Raw genomic sequence first — 22,259 nt, 5'->3', positions numbered from 1 at the left:
TATATACCTCGGAGCAGATTGAGATGCCACAGAAAATCCAATCTGTACAGGATAAAAAGTATAGGGGTCTTCAGGGGCAAGTCACTTAGAGATAGGATTCTTTTGGAGTGGAAGGAACCTGAAAGGAGGTTGTTCCAGTCTAAAGGGCACAAAATTAGATTTCCTTTTCAGTCTGAGCTTGAGCAGACTTTCTTTGGATGTCTTAGGCTAGATGCCCTTATGTCACAGGTCAGACCTGTCTTTTGAAGACTCGGGGGTCCTTAAAGAGCAAGGAAGGCCGACTCCTTGCTGCGCAAGGCCTTGGATGCTTCAGCTTTATCTTTGGGTCCAGCTGTAGCTTCCACCTGTTTGGCTAGGAATTTGGACGTATGGGTTCAGCGTCTGGATGATCTTCTTTCATCCAACACCCCCAAAGAGGAGATTAGGGAGTCTCTCCCACTCATTGCCAAATCAGTTGCCTTCTTGGCGGATGCAGCTGGACTCTGGAAAAAATTGCAACTAAGTCGAAGTCTGCTCTCATTAATTCAGCCAGACAGGCTAGCTGGCTTAAATCTTGGGAGGGGTACCTTACCTCCAAGATGGAAAGCGATGTTGAATCTAGTTTCCGTGTGGGAAACAGAGGGTGTTATATCTCCTGTTCCGGAAAATCAAAAATTCCAGGGATTTCCCCCCCCCCCCCCCCCCCCCCCCCCCCAAGTCTTTCTGGTTCAAAAAGCCTCCGGCAGCTTCTGTATGGTCATCAATTTAAGCATCCTGAACAAATTTATTCTCTACAGATGTTTCCGGATGGAAAACATTTATTCTGTAAGAAATCTTTTGTGGCCAGGGGTCTTCATGGTAACCCTGGATCTTCAGGATGCTTATTTCCAATCTGCCCCAGAATTTTTACAAAGATCATGGCCGAAGTCATGGCCTTTTTTTCGGATGCAAAGTGTATCGATTGTCCCATATCTGGACGATTTTCTGATCTTTGCCGGAGACAAAGAGTCCCTTCTCCAGGATCTGCAGTTGGTCTTGCGGACCTTTCAGTAACTGGGGTGGAAGGTCAACCAACAGAAGTTTTGGGGTGCCCTCCCAGAGCATACTGGGTTATCTAATAGACTGTTGCCCAGAAGTAATTTTCTTCCCAAAGAGAACATTTTGAAACTTCTCTCCGTGCAGGCCTTCAATTTTCTCCCGCAGACCTCTCTTCGGTGTATCATGCAGTTATTAGGGTTTATGACTGAAGCCATCCCAGGGATGCCCTGGGCCCAATTACACTCCAGACCCCTTCAGGCGTTTCTCTTACGCCATTGGGATTGCAGAAAGGGTTCTCTAGATCAGCTGGTACAGCTGCAAAGAGGATTTTCTCAATCTCTCCTGGTGGGAGCAGCGGGAACACCTGCAGGGAGGGAAGAACTGGGTGCAACATGCTCCAGTTAAAGTTACTACAGATGCAGTCTGTGGGGCTGGGGTGCGCACTCTCAGGACTGGCAGGCCCAGGAACCCTCGTTGCCAGAGGAGGCAGGCCGTTGCTCAAATTTCAGGGAACTACTAGCTGTGGGAAAAGCTCTCTTGGCTCTGCAAGAGAGGGTCTGTTCAAAAGACTTATTGGTTTTCTCAGACAATGCCACAACGATGGCGTACCTGAACTAGCAAGGGGCCACTTGTTCGGAGTCACTTCTAATGCTGACACAGCAGATTCTGTCCTGGGCAGGAATCAATGTCACCTCAATCAGAGCAGTCCACATCAGGGGATCAGAGAATACGCTGGCGGACTATCTGAGCCGAGTGAGCGCCAGTTCCAGCTGTTAGGAGCTGTATCAAGACACGTTCCAGGAGATTGTGCCAAGATGGGGTCTTCCTACAGTGGATCTTTTGCCTCCAGTCTCAACAGAAAACTGCCAGCGTTTTTCTTACTGGAGAGAGATACAGGGTCCTAGCGGACGGATGCTCTCCTTCCCGTGGGATTTTGCTCTGGCCTACGCCTTCCCTCCTTTTCCCTCTTACCTTTGGTAGTTCTGAAAATTATTCAGGATCAGGCAGAAGTGGTTCCGATTGCCTCCTGGTGGCCCAGGAGGAGTTGGGTTTCCTCTCTGAAGGCCCTCTCTGTGGATCTTCCCTGGCCCCTACCAGATCGGAAGGATCTACTCCATCAGGGACCAGTGTTGCATCCAAGCCCTCAGACCTTCCATTTGACGGCCTGGAGGCGGAGTGGCGCATCTTACAGTTGAGAGGGTCTTCAGAGAAGGTTATTCAAACTATCCTGGACAGCCGAAATTTCGGTCACAAGGAGAATCTATGGAAAACTTTTTTTTTTTCTGGCAAAGGAAATCCGGTTTAGATTATTTTTCTACTCCCTGTATATTAGATTTTTTGCACAAAGGAGTAGAGAACGGATTATCTGTCAGCACCCTTAGGGTTCAGGTTACGGCTCTGTGTTTTCAGACAAGAGACTAGCAGATGATCCTTTAGTCATGAGGTTACTTTCAGCCAGGTCTAGACGTGCTCCCAGGGTCGTCAAGCATTCGCCTCCTTGGGATCTGTCATTAGTGTTAAATGCTCTAACAAGGGCTCCATTTGAGCCTTTGCATGAGGCTTCACTGAAATTAATTTCCTTGAAAATATCCTTCCTTTTGGTCATTACGTCAGAAAGAAGGATTTCTGATCTGCAGTCCCTTTCCTGTAAAGACCCCTTCCCGAGGATTCTAGAGGACAGGGTAGTGATTAGGCCTGATCCTTTCTATTTGCCCAAAGTATCTTCAAACTTTTATAGGTCCCAGGAAGTAGCCCTGCCTAGTTTCTGTACCTCTCCCAAGAATGTGGAGGAGAAAGGTTTGGTCTTCTAGACATAAAGAGATGTCTTCTGCTTTACCTAGAGAAATCCAGTGGGTTAAGGAGTTCCTCCCAGCTGTTAGTATTGTTCTGTGGCCCCAAGAAGGGGTTCAAAGCGTCTTAAAGCTCTATTGCTAGGGGATTAGTGAAGTTATTTGTGAAGCATACAAAGCATCAGGTCGTATCCCTCCTTCTAGAATTAGGGCTCATTCAACGAGATCCATGGCTACATCATGGGCAGAAAGAGTGGGGGCATCATGGGAAGAAATTTCTAAAGCTGCTGTCTGGTTCTCCTCTCATGCATTTGTCAAACATTATAGAGTTCAGATGCTTTCCAGCCAGGACCTCTCCTTTGGTAGGAAAGTGCTTCAGGCAGTTGTCCCTCCCTAAGGTATAGAATCTTGATTATCCTCTCAAGTAGCTGTCCTGGAAGGTGAGTGGGGGAAAACCCCTGTTAGACTTACCGGAAACGGTATTTTCAGGAACCTTCCAGGACAGCGTCTATATTCCCACCCTATTCTGCTTTTCACTGGTCAACCTGGTTCACCTGGTGGTGGTGTTTTTGTTTCTATGTTTTTTTCCTCTGCCGAGTGCACTTTGGTGGAGGTTTGCTTGATCTTCTAAACAACTGAAGGTCATAGGGAAGAGTTTTTTTTTGTTTTTTTTAAACGAAATCTTCAGATTTTAATCAGACCAGCTTCAGTACACATGTGCCGAATATAGGCCGTTTTCTATTGAACCAGCAGATGCCACCCAACATTCGAGCCGTATGTACTAGGGTTGAGGCCGCAGGTTAAACAGATATAGAGCCTGTTGAAGAAGGCATTGGAGAGAGTAACCTTAGCTGAAATGGGAGAGCACCCAACCATACCCGATAGAAACAAGCAGAACTCAGATAATAAAAACTGCAAATAAAGAAATCACGTGACTCTGAAAATGGTGTTAGGTTATACAGTTTCCACTCTCCTGCAAAATGCTAATTATAATGTCAGATACTTACAAATAAAGGTGGGGTTTTGAGTTTATACAGGTGTAAAATGGTCTGAAGCAAGCTGCACACTTGATTAGACACCAAGACATCTGTGCCAAGTTTGTTGTTGTCCAAAGTGGTCTTCTGGCTGCTGACAACCTGGACACTCCATCGATCTGTATCCGCCACAATACATACAGCTTCTGCAAGAGGTTCATCCAACACAGGGTGCTAAAAAAAAAAAATAAAAAAAACACACACACATATTACACACTTTATTCATGTATTATATATGGGTCAATGTTTTTTAAGGCAACCACAAATTGAAAGAAAAAACCCAAACCACCACACTTTAACTACCTAGAGTTAAAGCGGAGGTCCACACAAAAAGTCAACCTCCGCTTTTCGGAACCCTCCCTCCGGTGTCACATTTGGCACCTTTCAGGGGGAGGGGGGTGCAGATACCTGTACAATACAGTTTTTTTCACGCCCCTTCCTGTCGCGTTCCCCCGCTGTCTTCTGGGAAACACACTGGTCCCAGGAGACAGCGGGGACCAGTGAGATCGCGCCGCTCACGCATGCGCAGTAGGGAACCGGCCAGTGAAGCCGCAATGCTTCACTTCCCGATTTCCTCACCGAGGATGGTGGCAGGGGACAGCCGAGAGACTAGCGATTGCTCGGCTTCAGCTGCCGACACCGCGGGAGTGCTGGACAGATACATTTCCATTTATTAAAAGTCAGCAGCTGCAGTATTTGTAGATGCTGGCTTTTAATATTTTTTTTTTTAGGTGGACCTCCGCTTTAAGTCAAACACTCATATTCAACCCCATTAAAATAATCCTAAAAAAGTATTTTAGCTTACCAGTAAGTTCTATATCCTGGAGTACAGGACACAGGCAGAATATTCATACAACATGTATTATGGGTATGTACCTTCAGGCCATTGGACACTGACACAGCTTTAGAGTACATATCCCCTGGCTCCTCCCCTATAACCATGATCCTCTCTGTAAGACCCCATTGTACACTGCTGCTGCTGCTAAAACGGACGTTCAGAGGCAGTTGGGCGCTTTTTTCAATTGTCCCCGAACTTATTCAATGTTATCTTATGTGTATATGTACACAGGGTCGTTTATAGGAAGATAAGTTTAGAGGCTTTTCAAGCACCAAATGCTTCTAAACGCAGCAACCCACGTTTAGTAGCGTTTCGTTTATAGCCGTTTTTTTCCATTTAAAAGTATATATTTTTTTAAACGATTCTACGTGGGTTTCTATCGGTCAAGTTAAATAGTTCAGGAGAGGTTGTAAAAACGTCCCGCGTACATGTAACCCAAGCCCTTGGTACTGTAGCAAGCAATGGGGAGCAAACCAAGGAATGGAAAGTAGGGTGGCCCGTGCCCTGTACTCCAAGATATGGCATTTACAGCCAAGTCCAAAACTCTGCTTTATCTTAAATTGTACAGTACATGATACAGGCAGAATATTCATAAATCATGAGACATATCCAAGCAATGAATAGTAAGAGTGGGCGACAATGGGGCAAACCGAACACTTCAGAGCCCATGTGAGAACCTTGTGACCAAAACCTCCTTCGGCAGTTTTAAGTTAAGATCCATCTAGATGTGTCCAATCACCTGAAACTATATGCAAATAACCCATTGTGTATCAATAGTCTGCCTGTGCCTTGTACTGTACAATGAGAGCCATTGGCCAGCGCTGTCAATCTGCCCAAGGAGAAGGGAGCGAGCGGTGAGAGCCACTGCTCTTGTACACATCACATGATCGGACCAGGCTGAGGTAAGAATAAGGGGGGGGGGGGGATCCTGCTGCATTAAAGTTTTTTTACCCTAATGCATCAAGGTAAAAAACCTTGAAGATTTAGAACCACTTTAACCCTTCACCACCCTGTGCAAAAAACCCAAAACGTTTTTGCTGGACTTAAAGCTATAACACTAGACACAAATTTTTCACAAGGATGTCCTATATATTTTCTGAGCCCTGCCACGTTCCATTTACAAGATGCATGTGCACCTCCAAATAATCACAAAAAACTTTGAGGTTACTAGGTTATCTAATAACCTCCAATATTTTTTTAACCTTTAAAAGCCAATATATTTCAGCTCGTACATTGTTCATAAAGCACAGCTGTATTATTCACAGAAACAATCGAATGTCAACATTTCTAACAATCCTGACATTTCAGAACTTCAGTTATTGCTTATGTTGTGTACACTAGAGTTTCTGCCTACAATCCTTAGGCATTTGCCTAGCAAGAGCTACATACAATGTTCTGTATCTCTACTTCACACAGTATAATTGAACTGACAGTGGATGCAGCATCCCTCATCTTTACCAGAAAGGGCTCTACAATCAGGAGGTACACTGCAAATGGTGAAATCAGCCTATCCCAAGTAATATTATATATCTAGACCTCAACCTGTCAAGCGTTGCAAGAAAATTCTAAAGCCAAAACAAATCCCCTCATAATACCAGTTTAGTGTATAAACAGAACATACTAGTGTGGAGTGCGCCAGACTGGCTGTGAGGCACTGCTTCAGTTTTTCAGTACTGGCAATCCCATGAAGCACTAGATCTGGCATGTATGTGGAACAGTAACCTCCAAATAGAGACCTCCCAAAGTTCTTCACACTTGGGCTGCTAATGACGTCTGACCTAAGGAATACAAGTTAAACATAAGCACGCTCAATTTCCATTACAAAAAAAACACACACACACACACACACACAAAAAAAAAAAAGACAGATAAGCCCTATAGCACAAAGAAATAGTAGTTACTTTACAAAACTGGTGCAGCTCTGCATGGCAACCAGCTTCTAACTTCAGCTTTTTCAGTTAAGCTTTGAAAGAAAAAAAACAAACAAACCTGGAAGTCGATTGGTTTCTATGCGGAGCTGCGCCAGATTTTGCACTCTACAGTTTTAGTAGAACAACCCCTAAGGCAGGCCATACATGGGTCGAATTCGGCACCATTAGTGGGCTGCAGCAACAGCCGATTTCCGTGCGGCCATGGAATTTAAGTAATCGGGTGTGTTGCAATTTATTTATTTTTTTTAAACAAAACAATGATAGGAGGATCGTGCGAGAAATGTAAATCGAAAAAGAAATGCACAAGAAAAGAAAACTCCTGGAAAGAAAAAAAAAAAAAAGGATTCCCAGCCACGAAAACTATTTTCTGTAGCAACAGGAGGTGAAATTGAAGGCTTGGTTGGCCAAATTTCAAAATCAATGGTGGCGCCATCAGATCACATAACGCACAAAAATTCTTTAGAAATACGACCATGTATGGCGGTCAGCTTTAGTGTTTAATAGCCCATATTAGCCAGAAACTTCCACTAGTCTGCCTATCAACCTGATTGTCTGCAGTTACATATGCACCATCAGTGTATTGTACCACACAATTACAGAATTCTAACCCCAGCAATTCCTAAAAAAAAACTCAGAAAACTATAAAACTTCAAAAATTATAAACTGTATATTTATAAGACAAAAAAACAGGAACAAGAATTTTCGGACACTGTCCTTACCTGGGAAGTGGAAGTTCCACTTCAGCATCATGATCACCACGGTCCCAATTTTCTGAAATGACGTAACTAGCGTTTGCTTCTTCATCGCTCTGGCCGAGAGCACTGTCACAGCTCTCATTCCTTGGAATGTCTCCCACTGCCCTGACTTCAGTCCTTATGCCTTGATCCCCACAGGGGACATTTAAAGAGGCTGTTTGACCAGAGCACATACCAGACCCTGCCTGTGCAGCACCAATCAAGTCCTCGTCTTCCATACTTGTACCTGTACAGTTAGCTGTAGATAAATCACTAGAAGCAAAACATTTTTCTGATAATAAGGGGTGAGGTGGAAGGCTGTCTACTGTATTTGTTTGAATATGGTTTCCCTCCACAAAATATTCATCAAATATACTAGAACTTTCCTCACAAGATGGAATTCGTGAGCACAGAATCTTTTTTCTGAGAGCAGCAAGTGTGCGATTAGGTGCAGATGGCTGTATGGAGTCAGATTGAAGCGACTGAACATTTCCCTCCAGGTCCTTTCTGTACAGTTCCAAATCACTGTCTGGTGAAGGGGAAGAGCCCATTTTAAATGTCACCTTCTGTGGTGGAGAAGATTCACCTTTTCTATCAGCAGACAGAATTTCCTTTGCCCAGTCTGTCAGTTTCACTGAAGTATCCATGTCGTTATATTTGTTGGCCCAGTGTTTTCCTTTAGCTTGGGATGTTATAGGCTGTGAAATAAGGGAGTCCTCAGAATTATAGACTGGAGTTCTTGTGACTGAAACCAAAGTTTCCACTTTGGCTTCTTTAATTAGGGTTGTATTTTCTCTGCAAGAGCAGACGTTAATCACTACAGAGTCATTGCTAGCTTGTTCTGATGGTGATTGGTTGTCACTTTCTACTTGAAGAGAATTTTCCCCGTACACCTTTAAGAAAGGGTCAGAAGTCTCAGATCCATTAGCTTTTGTAGGACACCCTGAGTCTGCATTAGAAGGTAGCGAAGGAGAGACCAGAGCAGATTCATTGTTCACAGTCACTAACACATATTCAGATTCTTCCACTTCTCCCTTCTCCAGAGAGGTTGTGACATTGCTGCCCTGTACCACTTGTTCGCCACTCTTTAGGACCCGGTCCCTCACCAAATGATTTTCCTGTAGTTCTGAGCAGCGGATGAAATAAGTGAGGATGTAGAGAATGCGCTGGACTAATTCCTTGCGTTTCCCAACCACAACAGTTCGAGTCATTCTAACTGGAGATCCGATAGCCCCGTAAAGGTCTCCTATAGGACAAAATAGATAAAATTGTTGTATTTTTTAAAACAAATTTGACAAAAATACAGTAGCAGACAGTGGTATATTTGTTACCATAAAAAGAACAGTGCGGTTGATTTGCTAAAACTGCAAAATCTGGTTTCTATACAGAACTAAATCAATCAGCTTTCAGGATTTTTTGCCAAAGCTTAATTGAACATACTGAAGTTAGAAGCCGATTGGCTACAAAGCACAGTTGCACCAGATTTTGCACTCTCCAGTTTTAGTAAATTAACCGTCAAATGCCCTCTATGTGACCAATACTCACCCAGTTGTGCCCAAAGAGGATTATATGGATGCGATTTGGCCAGCAGACTGACAGACTGAGAAGTGTGCTTTTCACTGAAAGACTTTATAGGAGGATGGTCATTTGGCATCACAGTGGGAACCCATGCCAAGTGGTAAGTTAAAACTGCAGTGAGAAGTGCTGCAAAAAACCTAAGGAAAAAAAAGTATGTTCATCCACAGTAAGTCAAAGCCAAAAATGTCAGCAACCACATTATATCTTATAATACAAACTAGTGGCCACTGTCCCTACCTATAACTGGCCTTCGCTGCAAGGAGCACATAGAAGGGCAATGTACGTAAAACAAAACCAAAGAAAATTCCCAGCTCAACTTTTCAGCCAAGCCTGCAACCAACTGAATTAACCTAACAGTTTGCATTGTGTTACTACGGGAGGCTCTCAAAAATGGAGTTAGGACTGCAGATAACCATGGGGAGCCTTTTTACTGCCTCCACAACGTACGCATGTATTTGCAAACGTGTGCAAACTAAACCCCTGTTTTTAACGCAAACTGTTAGGCTGGCTGACAAGTGGAGCTGGGAACAGTCTTTGGTTTTGTATTCTATCCTATAAACCTAAGAACTTAGCGAGGTGGTGCGATCACAGAAGGTCCTTCACAGCCAAAATGGAGGGAAGGCAAATAAAACTAACATTTTAAAAGGTTAAATGTCAACCAAGCAGAAGCAAGAGATTTGCTCCATAACAAACTTGCAAAAAAAAAAAAAAATTCACAATACAACAAGCATAATAATAAAAAAAAAAAAGGTCAATGGCTTTTCCCAACTAAAACAAACATTTTGTCTTACAGTAAGTGGACCATTCATTGCAATATTGTGGTAGTAGGGCCCAGTGGGGTCAAGATGGCTTTTCTGGGATGGACATTGCATTGGAGAATTTCTGCAGACATGTTATATATATCCGTAAGTTCACATAAAGAACACCAACACCTGTCTCTAGGCAGCCACCCACACAGTATAGGAAGTTTAAGTTCGTTGTTCAGTCTGTTCCTGGCGATCTCATGCTTTATCGTAGGTTTTTAAAATCGTCTATAGTCAAAATGTAAAATAGTATATTCATTTCCACATTGTATTTCAATTATTTCTAGTCTACTCCTTAAAAATATAAATGACTTTGAAGTTTGTAAAGATCCCCACATATTTACTTTCTTAAATTCTGTGACATGTATTCACCCGTTAATGGGTACAGCAGCTATGTCACATAATTCACAGATCCTGCCTTCTGAACTACTGAGATGCTGAGAGGTGTTTCAGGCTTCAGAGTCACTAGAGCAAACCCAAATTGCCAAGGTACCATGGGATATGTAGTCCTTAGAAATCAAGAGTAAACAGCAGAGGAGAAGCTGCAAAGCATGCAAGGAATCCAGGAAGTTGTGAAGAGTGTTGGCAGCAGATAGGAAGCACTTACAGCATGAAAGGAGATTTTTCAAGTAAGCTTATGTTGCATTGTCAAAAGCTATTGTTTGTATTGCAATTATAATGCTGATGAAAAGTGTGTGCTGGGACCATAGATTCCCTTTAAACATCTGAGGTTTCAGAAAGACACATGGATAATTGGGCAGACCTAGACAAATTTTCTTGCTAGCTGCTTGGAACACTTTCTCATAATTGTTATAATCAAGGGCTGGTATCTTGCACTCTAGGAAGCACATTGTCTGTCTAGGTGTTCTCCGTTGAGGAAAACTAAATACCACTTGGCTGACTACAAAATAGTTTTACAACATTCATCAAAACACAGCGACTAATGCCAAGCAAGGTGTTAAGGGCAGCTTTCCATTTATGCAAGAACAGGACAAAGAACACCATGGTCATTGAACAAGTACAAAAAAACATTTTCACTGTTTGCTGTGTACACCAGCCAAAGAAGTACTTCCAAATAACCAAAGGCGAAGATGTACTTACTGGTTCTTGTTAAGTTGCTCAATTAGGTAGGTCAGCTCTTTAAGAAAATGCTGGCAAAGCTGACCTTTCTCAGTAGTGCTGGACATCATGGTAAGCCACACTGGTTCAGCAATGCGAGGGGCACAGTACAGATTCCAGATGGTCTCCCTAATAATACACAAAAGCAATTTAAACCCATCAACATCTTTTCAGTTATACACAAGTATAAATCCATATACATAAAAAACCCCCCCAAAAAAAAAAAATTAAATAAAAAAAAATTGGATTTTTGGATTACCTGCAAGATCATTCTTGGAGTACATCTCAGGACACATGGCATATTCATATCCACTATGATAGGGTTATGCTGACACACGCACACACCCAACTCAACACAAGAGAGGTGGGATCCCAGTATCCTGTGATGTACTCCAAGAGAAGGATTTTAGAGGTAAAACACAAATCCCATTTTCTCCATCGAACATCACAGAACACAGGGGAATCCTTCACTAGGATAGATACTTCTCAAAGAACTGAATATGAGGGGAGGGCACACGGCCCAAAAAAACAAAACAGGTTAGAGCCTCACGCAGCTGCCTGCAAGACCTACCGACCAGAGTTCACATCTGCTGTGGCCCAAATGCTCACCAGTTAAAACGTCATAAAAAGTATGAACCGACCAGGTAGCAGCCCTGTAAACTATAAATGTCAGCCTTCTACTAGAGCTGCGCGATTAATCGCAGAGAGAATCGCAATCTCGATTCTCCCCGCCTGCGATCTCCCCGCGGATGACCCGCGATTCTTCTGTGTTCACCGCTGGTTCAACGTAACCAGCGCCGATATCGGAACCGACGTCAGCAGCCTGCGCCGCTGGATAGATGCCTGGGCTTCTCTCACAGTTCTGTACAACTGTAGTGTGTATCCATGCACCACCCAGTGGTTGCCGGCGGTACTGCTTCTGATGTATTAATCTTTCTCACAGTTCTGTACAACTGTGTGTATCCATGCGCCACCCAATGGTTGCTGGCGGTACTGCTTCTGATGTATAAAAAAAAGAGAGAGACCAGTGATAGGTCTATAATGTTAAAGACCATATAACTCCTATGAAAAAAGCAGAATCAAAGTTTGATTCTGCTTTTTTCATAGGAGTTATATGATCTTTAACATTATAGACACATCACTGGTCTGTTTTTTATATATTCATATTTTCAGATAAATCACAGATTTATTTATTTATTTATTTATTTATTTGGGGGGGGGGGGGGGGAGTTCTGGCATTCAGTTTTTGAAAATCGTGAGAGAATCGTGATCTTTAGTCTAAGCAAAAGAATCGTGATTCTCATTTAGACCAGAATCGTGCAGCTCTACCTTCTACCACAAACATTGGGATATGCAAATAAGCATTCTTGGTGTCCAGTGATGCCAGAAAAGCCCCCTGCTGGAGGGTGGCATCGAACAGATTCCATATGAAACTTTTGCACTTGGGGAAACTTTAGTCTTTTGAGATCTAGGTTGGCCCAAATGTTGCCGTTCGGCTCTGAAAGCATTAATAGGCTCAGAAATCCCAGCATGTAACCGCAAGCAACTATACAAGGGAGCCAATCCTCCAACAAACATCCATGGAGGCCAGCAAATGTCCGCTCACCTAAGCGAGTGGGAGCATTCCTTCACTACCAGGAGGTCCCAAGTCTCCTTGCTTAACAGAGGTTTAGAAATTCAGGTATTTTTGTGGCGCTGGGACTGAGGCTTGGATTTAGAGCCCAAAGCCTACGAATGATGAAAGCAGAAGGGCGTGTATGTTTTTACAAGCGTCAACTTCTTACACAGCAATAAAGGTACTCTTGACTAAAGGCCAAGGCAGATCAGAAACAACGATTTTTCGTCTTCATTTGACCTGCTCATTACAAGGCAGCTCTACAGACCAAAACGGATGCCCCGTACACACCATCACTTTATGTGATGAAAAAAAACGACATTTTCTGTGAAGTAAAAAAAGAGATTTTTAATACAGCTTACCTGTAAAATCTTTTTCTTGGAGTACATCACGGGACACAGAGCGGCATTCATTACTATATGGGTTATATGGAGTACCTTCAGGTGATGGACACTGGCAATCTCAAACAGGAAATGCCCCTCCCTATATAACCCCCTCCCATAGGAGGAGTACCTCAGTTTTGTAGCAAGCAGTATGCCTCCCAAAATGGTCCTCAAAAGAGGGGTGGGAGCTCTGTGTCCCGTGATGTACTCCAAGAAAAAGATTTTACAGGTAAGCTGTATTAAAAATCTCTTTTTCTTTATCGTTACATCACGGGACACAGAGCGGCATTCATTACTATATGGGATGTCCCAAAGCAATGCTTACAATGAGGGGAGGGAGAACATCTCCAAGACAAAAGGATTTAATTTAGAGAAATACTCAAATCATAATAAATCCAACTTAGTTGAGAAAAATAATCTTAAATTTTAAATTTAACTCAAAAAAGAGGAGCCCCCGGAATCCGAGGGTCTCAAACTGCAGCCTGCAGCACTGCCTGCCCAAAGGCTGTATCAGAATTCCTTCTTACGTCCAACTGGTAGAATTTTGTAAACGTGTGGACAGAAGACCAGGTTGCCGCCTTGCAAACTTGAGCCATAGAGATCTGGTGGTGTGCTGCCCAGGAGGCGCCCATGGCCCTAGTAGAATGAGCCTTTAATGATACTGGAGGAGGCAACCCTTTCAAGCCGTAGGCCTGAGTGATTAATTGCTTAATCCACCTAGAAATGGTGGACTTTGCAGCTGCCTGCCCCTTCTTGGGCCCATCCGGTAATATGAACAGCACATCTGTTTTCCGGATCTTCTTTGTAGCTTTAAGATAGGCCTTCATGGCCCTGACGATATCCAAGGTATGCAGCAACCCTTCCTTTCTGGAAGTAGGTTTAGGGAAGAAGGATGGTAATACCAAATCCTGGTTCAAATGAAAACTGGATATAACCTTCGGTAGGAAGGAAGGATGAGGGCGGAGAACGACCCTGTCCTTATGAAAAATAAGATATGGTTCCTTACAGGATAAGGCCGCCAGTTCCGATACTCTTCTTGCGGAAACTATGGCGACCAAAAATACTAACTTCCTTGTCAGTAAAACCAAAGGAATTTCAGCCAACGGCTCAAACGGTTGTTTCTGTAAACTTGACAGAACAAGGTTTAAATCCCACGGGCAAAGCGGGGATTTAACTGGAGGTTTAATACGTAAGACCCCTTGAAGGAAGGTCTTAACCAGCGAGTGGGTGGCCAGCGGCCGCTGAAACCACACTGACAGAGCAGAAATCTGTCCTTTGATTATGCTTAATGCCAATCCTTTATCCACTCCTAGCTGGAGAAAACTTAAAACTCTATCAATGGTGAATTTGCGAGGAAGCCATAGCTTGGACTCACACCAGCCTACATAGGCCTTCCAGACCCTGTGATAAATCACCCTAGAGACCGGTTTCCTGGCTCTGATTAGGGTAGAGATTACTTTCTGAGACAGACCTCTACCCCTGAGAATCAGGGATTCAGCTTCCAGGCCGTCAAATTTAGATGCCGTAAGGCAGGGTGGAGGATCGGACCTTGCGATAGCAGGTCTGGCCGTAGAGGAAGAGTCCAAGGGTCTCCCACTACCATCCTTAAGATTAGTGAGTACCATGCCCTTCTGGGCCATGCTGGAGCTACCAGGATGACTGGTATGTGCTCCACCCTGATCCTGCGCAGCAGGCGGGGTAGTAACTGGAGCGGGGGAAACGCATAAAGAAGTTTGAACTGATGCCAAGGGCAAACCAGCGCATCGGTTCCGCAGGCCATCGGATCCCTTGAGCGGGACATGAACCTGTCTAGCTTCTTGTTGAGTCTCGATGCCATGACATCCACGTCCGGCACTCCCCATCTTTGGCAGAGTGCTTGAAAGATTTGTGGATGCAGAGACCATTCCCCCGGCCATAGAGTCTGGCGGCTTAAGAAGTCCGCCTGAAAGTTGTCCACTCCGGGAATGAATATTGCCGATATGCAGGGCACATGAGCCTCTGCCCATAGGAGAATCAAGCTCACCTCTCTCTGAGCGGCTTGACTCCTGGTTCCCCCTTGGTGATTTATGTATGCCACGGCCGTGGCATTGTCTGATTGAATTCTCACCGGGAACCCCTGCAATTTTGACGTCCAAGCCCTGAGGGCTAGTCGAGCAGCTCTGAGCTCCAAGATGTTGATGGGCAACTGCTCCTCTAGCTTTGCCCAAGTACCTTGGCGAGTGCAACCATCCAAAATTGCTCCCCAGCCTGTCAGGCTGGCGTCTGTGGTCACTATCTTCCAAGCCACTGGGCTGAAAGATCTCCCCTTCAGTAGGTTCTGAGGGTCTAACCACCAACACAGACTTTGTCGGACTCTTGATGAGAGCGGCAACGGGATATCCAAGGCCTGTGGCCTTCTGCTCCATGCTGACAGGATGGCTGCCTGCAGGATGCGAGTGTGACTCTGGGCGTATGGTACCGCCTCGAATGTGGCCACCATCTTGCCTAGTAACCTCATACATAGGCGAATAGTCGGTTCCTTTTTGCTTAGAACCAGTAGGATTAATTCCTTGATGGCTTTGACCTTCCTCAGAGGTAGAAACACTCTTTGTTGTTCTGTGTCTAATCTCATGCCGAGATATTCCAACTGCCTTGTGGGCAGGAAAGCTGACTTTTCTCGATTTAGGACCCAGCCGAACTTCTCGAGGTATTGGACCGTGAGGGCCACTGCTCGCTCCAAGCCGGGAGACGAGTGATCTATGACTAGGAGGTCGTCCAGGTATGCTAGGATCGTGACCCCTTGGATCCTTAGTTTGGCTAGGATTGGAGCTAGGACCTTCGTGAACACCCGGGGGGCCGTAGCCAACCCGAAGGGAAGCGCCACGAATTGGAAGTGACGCAAAGCCACCATGAAGCGTAGATATTTTTGATGTGGCTGATAAATTGGAACATGAAGGTAGGCATCCTTTATGTCTATGGACGCCATGAAGTCGTCCTTTTGGAGTGTGGCAGCTGCTGACCGCACGGATTCCATCCGAAATGAGCGGATCTTTAGGTATGCATTTACCATCTTTAGGTCCAAAATTGGCCTGACATCTCCATTGGACTTCGGGATGATGAATAGGTTGGAGTAGAAACCTAGCCCCTGTTCCAGGACTGGTACCTCTACTATTACTTCCTGGGAAAGTAGATGATTTAATGCCGACATTAATGCGGCTCCTTTCTCCGGATCGTTTGGAATCCTCGACTCCTGGAAATGAGGAGGAGGAAACTTTAGGAAATCTAATTTGTAGCCCGTGGCCACGGAAGACCGTACCCACTCGTCGGGAATGCTGGCTTCCCAAACCTCTGAAAAGAGTCGCAGCCTTCCCCCCACCTTCGTGGGTGGGGGCGCCCCTTCATAAGGCTGGCTTGGGGGCTGGTTTTGCTGGTTTGCGAAACCACTGCTTTCTGCCTCTAGCAGCCTGTCCTTGAGACTTGCTGTTGAAGCCGAAGTTTGCTTTCGCAGGAGGCCGTCGATACTGTTTGGCATTAGAGGGCCCCTGCCCAGGGGAGTACTGTCGTTTAAACGCAGGCCCCTGAAACTTCTTCTTAGTTGGCAAGAGAGTACTTTTGCCGTTTGAAATGGTCTGAATGTATTTATCTAGGTCTTCTCCGAAGAGTCGTCCTCCATAGAAGGGAAACCCTACCAGGAGCTTCTTGCATGGGGGCTCGGCCTCCCAGCTCTTTAACCATAAGAGTCTTCTCATATGGATAAGGGATAACGATAAACGTGACACTTGCTGGATAGAATCCTTAATTGCGTAAAACATATGGCCCTAGGGACATCCGAAAATTCTTCTGCCTGCTGGGCAGGAATAAGTTTAAGCATCTGCTTAATTTGATCAGATAATGCTTGAGCAACCCCAATCGCAGCCACAGCTGGCTGTACTACTGCCCCTGCAGTAGTGAAGGAGTTCTTAAGTAGTGCTTCCAAGCGTTTATCAACTGGATCCTTGAATACCTGTATGTTTTCTACAGGGCATGTTAACGACTTGTTAACACATGAGATGGCTGCGTCCACTGCAGGAGTAGCCCATTTCTTGGAAAATTTATCTTCCATAGGATATAGGGCAGAGAATCTTTTAGGTGGTAAGAAGATTTTATCTGGCTTGTTCCAATCTTGGAACAAAACTCCCTCTAATAGAGGGTGGATCGGAAACACTGCATTGCTTTGAGGCGCCCTCAGTGAACCCAAAGCTGAAACCGTCGATACCTGGAGATCTGGTACTGGCAAGTTGAATGCATTATGGACCAAGTCCGTTAAGGCTTGAATCCACCAGCCCTCCCCTTGGGAGACTGCTCCAGACTCCTCTGTATCCGGATCTTCGATCCCTGAACCTACTTGGTCCTTGTCCAAGAGATCGTCCAATTCCCCTGAGGAAAGGACCTCCTCTTCTGAGGGTCCACGCTCGGGCGACGGAGATCTAATCCGTTTACTGCCCCGCATAGCTGTGGCTATCATTTTTCCCATTCTTTTCTCCATCTCTCTTAAAGAGGTGAGTAATACCTCGTCCGTGACCATCTTAGGGTTGGACTGACCCGCGCCAGCTCCAGCCCCAGATCCCGATGGCCCCAAGGCTCCCTGTGGGGAAAGCAGCGGCATAGCTTTGTCCGAGACCTCAGACTCTCTGGGGGAATCCCCACCTCTTGTACCCTCTGACCCGGATGCCATGGTACAATACCGAGGTACACCTGCTACCTATTGGTACTTGGAACTATAAATGTTAATTGCCCAAACACCTGTTTGGGGGAAAAAAAATGCTTCCTCTCCCCTAGATGACTTTTTTTTTTTTTTTTTTTCAAATCCAGGAAAGAAAAAGCATTCTGTCCCCCTGAGTAGTATTGCAAGAAAAACTATGAGATGGAAAGAAACAGCCTATTTCTAGGCTTGAAAACAGTCTCCTGAAGACTGCAATATTCTTTTTGGCCACTGTGTGTCCTCGGCGCCCCGTGCTGCCGCTCTGGTCTTTCCTCCCCAGTTCCAATGTATCGAATGAGCTGTTTGGAACGAAAAGGAAGGGCCGCCCCTTCCTTAAACCACTGACCCGCCCTTCCCCCCTCAGCTAAACGGCGCGAATTGCGCCTATAACACGTGAACGCGCGCGCGCCCGCCGATAGGGGGGGGGGGGGTTTGGGGGAAGGGAGCCTCTCTGCTCCAGCTGGAACCACGAGGAGGTCAGCGTTTTGCCTGCTTTGCAGGCTCTGAGGAGGAAGACTGATGGAGCATCGCCTGGAGGCTTGCAGGTAAGCATAGCTCTCTGACACACACATACACTTTATATTACACAGGCCCTACTCAAATGCTTTTCCAACACTACAAGGGAGGTCACTTCTTATGGGGAAAAAATACACATAGAGCCATCCTATCATTAAGATATGTGACTAGTTTGCCAGATGCAGCGCATAACTTTTAGGCATGTCCCCTGTGACCCCCCAGAAAAAACCTGCTAAGAACCAAGTTCCGCAAGTTTTCCCCTCACTTACCTGCTCCATGCCGCAGGACTTTGCCAAGCAAGAGGCCCAATCTTCCCCCATCTCCGTGGGGATGTCTAGACCTTCAGGCCCTGGGTTCCTATGAAGGATCCACTGTCCTGGGCCCATATAGCACTCTGGCAACAGAAACATTAGGCACCCAAAGGTTTCTAAGTTCTGGGCCCAGGGTCCAGCTCTCTAAAAAGAAAAGCATTATGGGCTATACCCCAAGGGTTTGGGGTCCGGTTACTGACCACTTTAGCGCTGAGGCCTTTGGACAGAACCGGTTAGCTCACCTAATCCCAAGGATGCGGAGGCAAGCTAAACCATGACCAACACCTAAGACACTGGCGTAAAAACTGAGGTACTCCTCCTATGGGAGGGGGTTATATAGGGAGGGGCATTTCCTGTTTGAGATTGCCAGTGTCCATCACCTGAAGGTACTCCATATAACCCATATAGTAATGAATGCCGCTCTGTGTCCCGTGATGTAACGATAAAGAAAACGACGTTTTTGAAACTTCAATTTTCAAAGACGCTTTTGCCTACACACCATCGTTTTTTTCACAATGCTCTAGCAAAGCGAGGTTACGTTCACCACTTTTTTCCATTGAAGCTCGCTTCATAACTTGCTTCTGGGCATGCGCGGGTTTAAAAACGTTGTTTTAAACGTCGTTTTTTGCTACACACGGTCAATTTCTGTGAAACAAAAAACGACGTTTTGAAAAACGACACATAAAATTGAAACATGCTTCAATTTTTTTTTGTCGTTTTTCACAAGACATAAAACATTGTTTTCCCCCACACACGGTCATTTAAATTGACGTTTTTAAATAATTTTTAATTTTTTCATCACATAAAGTGACGGTGTGTACGCGGCATTAGTCTTGTTTTTTTTCTATAAAAATAACAGGTTATACTTACCTATAAAAACAAAGGGCCAGATTCACGTAGGTGAGCGGCGGCGTAACGTATCGTAGATACGTTACACCGCCGCAATTTTTCATCGCAAGTGCCTGATTCACCAAGCACTTGCGATGAAAACCTACGCCGTCGGCCTCCGGCGCAAGGCGGGCCAATTAAAATGGGCGTGTGCCATTTAAATTAAGCGCGCTCTCGCGCCGGACCTACTGCACATGCTCAGTTGCGCAATTCCCGTCGTGCTTTGCGCGCCGTCAGTTTTTCGAACGGCGACGCGCGTAGCGTAATTCCGTATTCCCGGACGGCTTACGCAAACGACGTTCATTTTTAAATTTTGACGCGGGAACGACGGCCATACTTTAGACAGCAATACATTTGCTGACTAAAGTTAGGGCACCAAAAAAAACTACTAACTTTGCGACGGGAAACTAGACTAGCGGCGACGTAGCGAATGCGAAAAACCGTCGTGGATCGCCGCAACTCCTAATTTGCATACCCGACGCTGGTTTACGACGCAAACTCCCCCCAGCGGCGGCCGCGGTACTGCATCCTAAGATCCGACAGTGTAAAACAATTACACCTGTCGGATCTTAGGGATATCTATGCGTAACTGATTCTATGAATCAGTCACATAGATAGAAACAGAGATACGACGTCGTATCTCTTTTGTGAATCTGGCCCAAAGAATCTTGCGAGCTACCAGAGATGTAACTAACCACATGTGTTGTGGTAAACTATATATAAAATGAGATGGAAAAAAAACAATATATACAGCTGCTGGCATTGATCACAATCCCATTAGAAGTGCTAAATTTAAATATATAGATAAATAATGTAGTGCTATGTGACCAAATCCTCAATATCACCATACCATAATTGCTTAAATATGTAATATAAAGTGCTATATGTAAAATAAATAAATACCGTATTTAATCGGCGTATAACACGCACCCTAACTTTAAGAGGGAAGTTTCAGAAAAAAACTTTTCACGGCCCCCTGCGTATAACATGCAGGTACAGATTACCCTCTATTTTCAGGGTAACAAAAGTGAGTGTTATACGCCAATAAATACAGTAATTGATTCATAAATATACAACATCAAATGATATGTGCATCAAGGAACAATAATAGTGCTCCAAACAAAATCCCAGTACAAAGTGATAAAAATGCTTATATTAAGCATGTCTACAGTGAAAGAAGTTGATAACAAAGTTCAATGAAATTCAATATTGCGAACAGAGATGGGGCTCAGGTAAGTATTAGGGGGGCAGCTCCACACAGAAGGATTTTTATCTTATTGCATAGAATGCATTAAGATAATAAACCTGACTTTACAACCCCTTTAAGCCATGAGATTCTGCACATGTGTACAGATAGGACCCCCAAATGAGAAGGCTGTTAAATGGAGCCTTTTAAAATGTGTCCACTGAGAAGATAAGGGCACGGCAAAAACCTTCCAGGTTATCTGCCTGGCTCTGTGTGTGTGGTCTGGGTCTCTATATTTCATCATCTGACACACCCACACCTTGAGGGCTTAACACACTCCTACAGGTGCAATCGCAAACTGTAATGCCTGGTACACAAGTTCAGGTTTCTTTAGTTCAAAAAGAAACAAACAAAAAAAAAAAAAACAAGAAAAAAACAAGAAAAAAAAAAGCGATGTTAGTGCTGCGATCTCTCCCGTTGTGCCTTTGAGTAGTTCCGACAGGGCAATGCTCTCCACCCCCCCCCCCAGAAAACACTAACACATTAGTCAGCACTCCTACTCGCCAAATATTTATTACAATATTAAATAAGTGTTAATGCCTCAAACTGATTATTTGGGGTTACAATAACAACCTTACTTAATACTATGATGCTACCCAACAAAGGTAAATCATAGAATGTTGATTTCAGTGATCTTTTCAAAGATATTACACAGATAAAAGACTGAAAAAAGATATCCATGAATTAGAATGCCAAAACTCATGAAGTCATAGCTATATTACAGGAATATTGCATTACAGTAGCTGTACAAACAATTATAAAAGAGTTATGTATCAACATGATCAAAAACATTAAATGCAAGGACCCTTTTAATATTTACAACAGCTTCGTACTAAAATGTTAGGACCCTACCTGAACTGTGCCAAGGCCTCCATGATCTGACCGAGATAGACTTGTACCCGCTGACTTGATTCAGTGATTTTTCTGCATGAGATCATAGCCTGTAAAGAAAAAAAAGGAGTTGCTATAATTTCTAGGACAATCCTGTAAAATTACGTGAGATGCAAACAAAAACACACATAACCTATTTTATTCTGACAACAGGAGTTCCACTGTCAGAATACAATAGCACAGCAAGAGGATTCCTTCATCCACCTCAAACGTGTGAATGGGAGAATCAGTTGGGTTTCAGTGGAAAAACAATCCAACTTTGGCCAGCTTTAATTGTACAGTACAGGGTACAGGATTTTATTCTTGGAGCAATGGACATCCTTAAGCAAACTGAGGGGTGGGCAGCAGGGCAGCCAAGATTGCAACAAGCCTGCATGAAGAACAAAAAGTCAATGGACTCATACAGACAGATGACATCAGAAGAAAACAAACAAAGCAGGAAACAGTAGAGGCTCAAAAAAAATAAAACACTGGTTTGAAAACATGCACGGAAAAACAGGCACTGGCCCTGCAACCCACGAGAAGGACGCTAGATAAGGAACCCACGAATCCCAACCTTTTGGGGAATGGGCATTTAATTGACGCTATAGAGTGGATATGATTTCAATTCACAAATACCGTACTGCTAAAACTTATATGCAGAAAATTGTTTAACAAGACACGTGGCTACTCATTAAAATGAGAAGAAACAAGGATTAACCATAAACTACGTAAAGGGTTCTTTACTGCAAGAGCGTCAAGGATGTGGAATTCCTTTCCACAGGCAGTGGTCTCAGCAGGGGCATCGATCGTTTAAAAAAACTATTAGTTAAGCACCAGAGCGACCACAACATATAGGGATATAC

The 22,259-nt window shown here is 44.4% G+C and overlaps 1 protein-coding gene across 3 annotated transcripts in view; it reads right to left on the bottom strand.

Annotated features, from left to right (window-relative positions):
- Positions 1-22,259, bottom strand: part of FNIP2 (folliculin interacting protein 2) — a 94,916-nt gene that overhangs the window by 6,000 nt on the left and 66,657 nt on the right. For all 3 annotated transcript variants that reach the window (XM_040332400.1, XM_040332385.1, XM_040332393.1), the window contains 6 exons: positions 21,376-21,464; positions 10,827-10,973; positions 8,890-9,059; positions 7,330-8,590; positions 6,301-6,457; positions 3,815-4,015 (listed from right to left, as the gene is read on the bottom strand). In XM_040332400.1, coding sequence (XP_040188334.1) covers positions 3,815-4,015; positions 6,301-6,457; positions 7,330-8,590; positions 8,890-9,059; positions 10,827-10,973; positions 21,376-21,464 — 2,025 coding nt within the window. The remainder of the gene's footprint in view (positions 1-3,814; positions 4,016-6,300; positions 6,458-7,329; positions 8,591-8,889; positions 9,060-10,826; positions 10,974-21,375; positions 21,465-22,259) is intronic.

Source organism: Rana temporaria, chromosome 1, assembly GCF_905171775.1.
Source record: "Rana temporaria chromosome 1, aRanTem1.1, whole genome shotgun sequence".
Taxonomy (NCBI): Eukaryota; Metazoa; Chordata; class Amphibia; order Anura; family Ranidae; genus Rana; species Rana temporaria.
Note: the sequence above shows the minus strand (reverse complement) of the source record. Positions and strands in the feature narration are given on the sequence as shown.